The 4,889-nt window shown below is 36.6% G+C and overlaps 1 protein-coding gene across 2 annotated transcripts in view; it reads right to left on the bottom strand.

Annotated features, from left to right (window-relative positions):
* Nucleotides 1-466: 466 nt before the first annotated feature.
* LOC112161164 (potassium voltage-gated channel, KQT-like subfamily, member 1.1) overlaps nucleotides 467-4,889 on the bottom strand; it is a gene marked incomplete at its 3' end in the record, with an annotated part of 58,030 nt that continues 53,607 nt past the window's right edge. For both annotated transcript variants that reach the window (XM_024296193.2, XM_024296194.2), the window contains 4 exon segments: nucleotides 467-605; nucleotides 1,231-1,347; nucleotides 1,523-1,618; nucleotides 3,815-3,925. In XM_024296193.2, coding sequence (XP_024151961.2) covers nucleotides 467-605; nucleotides 1,231-1,347; nucleotides 1,523-1,618; nucleotides 3,815-3,925 — 463 coding nt within the window.

The following is a 4,889-nucleotide window of genomic DNA, read 5'->3' as shown; positions in this document are numbered from 1 at the left end:
TCTAGATCTCAATAAAAACTGAAAAAATAACCTCAAGAGAATCAACTAAATTAAAAAAAATGTTATTGTGTTGCTTGAATTTTACAGATATATTCAGAACACATCTCTGAAATTAATTAACTTGATCTATTTTTAATTTTTAAATTATTAACTCTAGAAACTTCTATTATGGGTTAGTTTCAGTCTATTAATGTTATTTATCCTGTTATTATGATTTTCTTTTCAAGATGAAATGTCCGTTCTTGTTGCGGTAATTTGTTAAATACATTTCTCACAAAAGTGTGACTTATACTCCAGTATGACGTATAGGTTTTTTCTCTTTACTACGGTTTTTTGGTATCTTTGTCTTACTTTCTGGAGCGATTTATAGTCCAAAAAAGATAGTACAGAAAGATTCAAATTACAGGTTTTTTTCTTTTGTATCTGTTGCTCCAGGAGTCTGTGAGCTTTTTTTCTGATTGAATACCTGTGCCAACACTGCTGTAAACATCTGAACTCAGCTCCCTCCCGCTGTCAAACACAGGGTCATGGGTGACGCCGGGCATTGTGGGAGAAGCTGGTCCATTGTCCTTGTCAATGCTCTTCAACTTCCTCTTTGTCTTCACCTGCACCAGAAATGAGAACAGAGCGGCTCAGTAAGACTTGCTTTTCTGACATTCAAGTGACACAACAGGAAAAAAAACATAGTTAACCCCGTCAGAAATAAGGCCTTTCTGTCATCTTAGTCCTTCAGAAAGGAAATGTTTGCCCTTTCAAACATGTGAAAAAAACTGTTTTTCAGTATACTAAAACATACAGCACATTTATTTGAAACTATGTGAAATATAACCTATTAAATTCACTTTTATACTGTATAAAATTCAACATTGTTGTGTGTATAAATTTCTATAGCTTCAGCAATATTTCCAGGAAAACCTTTTCAAGCATGATTAACATTTGAAAATGTTTGCACTCGGTAAGCCACGGTCTGACAATCAAACAGCAAAAAATATTAAATATTTCATGTGCTGCTGCCAGTTTTCTCCCTGTCATTTTTTCAGTTTTCCACTGGTCAAGATTTTTCTGAATTGTTTAGATCCCATTCAATACTCTTATCACACAGACATGTTAAAGTGCAGCTTTGTTATTAGAATGTTTATTTAAAAAGCAGGATAATAGCAGTGACACTTAGACCACCATGTTTTTTAGATTAAAAATAAGCTAGTTAAAATCTATAAAATGTTCACAAACCGATTTTTTGGACTTGGGACTGGATGGAGAGGAGGCTGGGACATGGGCCCTCTTTCGCAAAAACATCTTGAAGGTTGCAGAGTCAAAGTTCTCCACTGCAAAGCACCTCCAAGCTGTCTGAAAGGGGGTGTAAAGATGAGAAATCAAGATCTGGACAGGTCATACTGAATGTCACACAGGAGAAAGAAAACGACGATAGCACACTCTCATTTATATGAGTGAGACTCTGAGACACTTCAACTCCCCCCTCCAAGCTTTAGTCAGGCTCTCTCTCAGAAGAGTTTTCAAATACCTGAATGAGGCAGGCAGCTGCAGGGATTTGTCTGTTGAAGTGTTTCTGTCTTTGCTTCTGCTGCACCTTCAGGGCAAACCCTGAACCTAAGATTCCCTGTCAACAACACAACAGAATAGTTTTTTCTTAGTTCAGATAGATGCAGGAGTGTGGAAGACAAACTGATTACTGTGGAGCTATTTAAACCTAATATTTAACACTAATATAAACCTACGGTATAGATTTATAACTTAATAGCTTTGCTAACATTTAACTAAACCAGTATAGTATTTCCACATTATGAGCCTGTTTTTATCACTGGTTACTAGCAACGTTGGTAACACTATCATGTTAGCATAGTCACAGTAACATTTGTTTTAGTGTTTATTTTATCAATCTGTTTTTTAACTTGCTGAAAAAAAGGTTAGAAGTTACACGTACTGTGAATATGCTAATGTGTCTAACATGGCTATCACGTCTAACCTGGCTAAGGATTTTAATGTCGCTGATGCTTCAAACCTCACTGACACTTCTAATGTGGATAACATTTCTAAAATTGCTGTTTGCTTCTAACGTGGCTGAAGTTTCTAACGTGGTCAACACTTCTCATCTGGCTAATGTTTAGGCTGTTATAAACAAGTTCTAAAGTTGTGGTGAACGAAGTTAAGTCTGACTGACAAACTTATCTTTGACTTTTGTTTCACTCGCTTAATGCGCCTTGTAGTTCGCTACAACTTATATTTGAAATAAACTTAGAAAAATACTATTAATTGACGGTGCACCTTATGATCAGAGGAAGCAAATATATGGAATAACTCTAGTTGTGCTTACCAATGTTAAAGAAATTTTAAAAGGTACATGGCACCCTCAAGATGCTTAGTGGGGTGTTATAGTAAAAATGCTAACATGTAGCGATTTTGGAATGTGTTTTTTTTTATTCTAAAAAGGTTGGTAACACCTTGTTAGTATTGTAGTTACGTAAATATATGCCTTAAAGGTAACGGTCTGTTTTTTAACGTGTTACAAATAACATTGGGGGCTACAGGTATTGTGAAGACGCCAATGCAGCTAATATTTCTAATGTGGTTAAGGCTTCTAACGTTGCTAAAACTTCTAACTTAGCTAAGACTTCTAACATGGGTAAGGTTTCTAACGTAGCTAAGGCTTCTAACATGGCTAAGGTTTCTAAAGTTGCCAAGGCTTCTAGCATGGCTAAGGCATCTAACATGGCTAAGGCTTCTAACATAGGTAAGGCTTCTAACATGGGTAAGGCTTCTAACGTTGCTAAGACTTTAACATGGCTTAAGCTTCAAACATGGCTAAGGCATCTAACATGGGTAAGGCTTCTAGCATGGCTAAGGCATCTTACATGGGTAAGGCATCTAACATGGGTAAGGCTTCTAACGTTGCTAACACTTTAACATGGCTTAAGCTTCAAACATGGCTAAGGCTTTTAACATGGGTAAGGCTTCTAACGTGGCTAAGGATTTTAATATAGCTAAGGCTTCTAACATTGCAACGGACAAGTCCTTGAGCTACTGTGAATTCAGTTAATGAAGTCTGACGGACAGACTTATTTTCACTCTCATCTTGACTCTTGTCTCACCTAATGTGCCTTATAGTTCAGTGCATCTTATATACAACATAATTTTGAAAGTAGATAATTCATTGAGGATGTGCTTTTTTATCTGGTGTGCCCCATAGTGTGGAAACTATGGTTTATAAATTGCAACACTTTCAAATGTTCTTAACTCCTTACAATGTCAATAACTGTGTCGCTTTTTGTGTTCTATACTGCAGAGAAAAAACGGAAATGTTTAGGTACAAGAATGACTAGAATGACATGTCTGTGGTATGGTGACTGATGAGCTGTAGGGAGAAACAACACCTGTGAACATGCATTGCATTTAAATTAGTTTGACTCGTTCTGTTAACTTGTCATTACCTGACAGTGTTACTGTCATGTGTTACTGACTGACAGTTGTGTGTTTTTAGCTTGCTCTACTCGTTTTTTGTCATAGTAATTATGTCTTTTGCTTTGATTCATTGTCTTTGGTTGAAAAGGCTTTCAAAACATTAAGGTATTCATTTTTTTCAATGTGTCACTTTTTAAAATTGAAGTGTGAAGTGTCCAATGTAAAGCAGCTTTCACTTTTTTATGTACTTTCATTTTACAACTTATTAACTGCAGTTCTTTCCCTTGTGTAAATATTAGGAGTCATGTGGCAGAAGCACAGATAACAATTTATAATTAAACCTTGCTCAGTTCCTTTACCAGTTGACAGTCATTAAACATTATTTTTATTGACTTACTGCGGGGAGGGCAAAGAAGGAGATGGCAAACACTGAGAAACAGGACGCGATGGTTTTTCCAATCCAGGTTTGTGGCACTTTGTCTCCGTAGCCAATTGTGGTCACTGTCACCTTCGGAAGACAATACCGTTTGTGTCAGTCAAACAAAAAACTCTCAACTTGCTAATGCCTTAGACGCATCCACCCGTATGTTGGGTTAACCCATTCAGGTGCTGTGGGTTGTTGCGTTGTCTGGGCCCATATAGAGATGTAGACAGGAGAGGCTTCATCTCATGAAGAGTGCAGGTGTCATGAAAACTAATTGTTCACAAACAATCACAGTTCTAGGGGTCAGTGAATGCACCTGGACGGAAGTTACCACCCTCATCAATTTTGATTGGTCCGTCATGTTAGCCCTGTCCCGAGAAGAGTTGAAAGTAAAAAAAAAAAAAAAAATGAAAAAGAAGTTTTGAAATTGAAAGTTTGATGTTTGAAACCAAATAAAAGGAACATTTGTAGCAGAAAATAATCAAGTTTATTTTAGAATAGTAAAAAGTTTTTTACTATTACTATTTTTTTTCAAACATCAATGTTTTTTCAAAATATTTTATTTGGGTTTTAAATATGCATGGCCCCAAAATAGCTCCATAGAATACCCCCATGAAGAAAAAAATGTTGGAAAATCTAGCCAAGCGCTATATTGGTGCTTTCTAATGTCGTCATTACTTACTCCCAATCAACCGTCTTGTTCCATTTTTCTATGGACCTATAATGGATGGGTACCCAAAGAGAAACAGTTTGGCCCTGTTTAATGTAGGGGTGTCAAACTCATTTTGGTTCAGGGGCCACATTCAACCCGTCTGATCTTAAGTGGACTGGACCAGTAACATAATAGCAAAATAACCCATTGTTGGTCACTTGTTATCTGTAGCTTTATTTATTTATATTTAATTGTGCATTGTGGCCATTTCTTTAAAGAACCATAACTCACATCAGGACTGGGCAAGAAACTTACCTTTTTTTTCCTCGACATCCTTAAATGTTTTTCTATTCACGACTGGATTTAACCATCTGAACGGCCGGATACGCCCCATGG

This window comes from Oryzias melastigma, linkage group LG3 (genome assembly GCF_002922805.2).
Source record: "Oryzias melastigma strain HK-1 linkage group LG3, ASM292280v2, whole genome shotgun sequence".
Classification (NCBI taxonomy): domain Eukaryota; kingdom Metazoa; phylum Chordata; class Actinopteri; order Beloniformes; family Adrianichthyidae; genus Oryzias; species Oryzias melastigma.
Note: the sequence above shows the minus strand (reverse complement) of the source record. Positions and strands in the feature narration are given on the sequence as shown.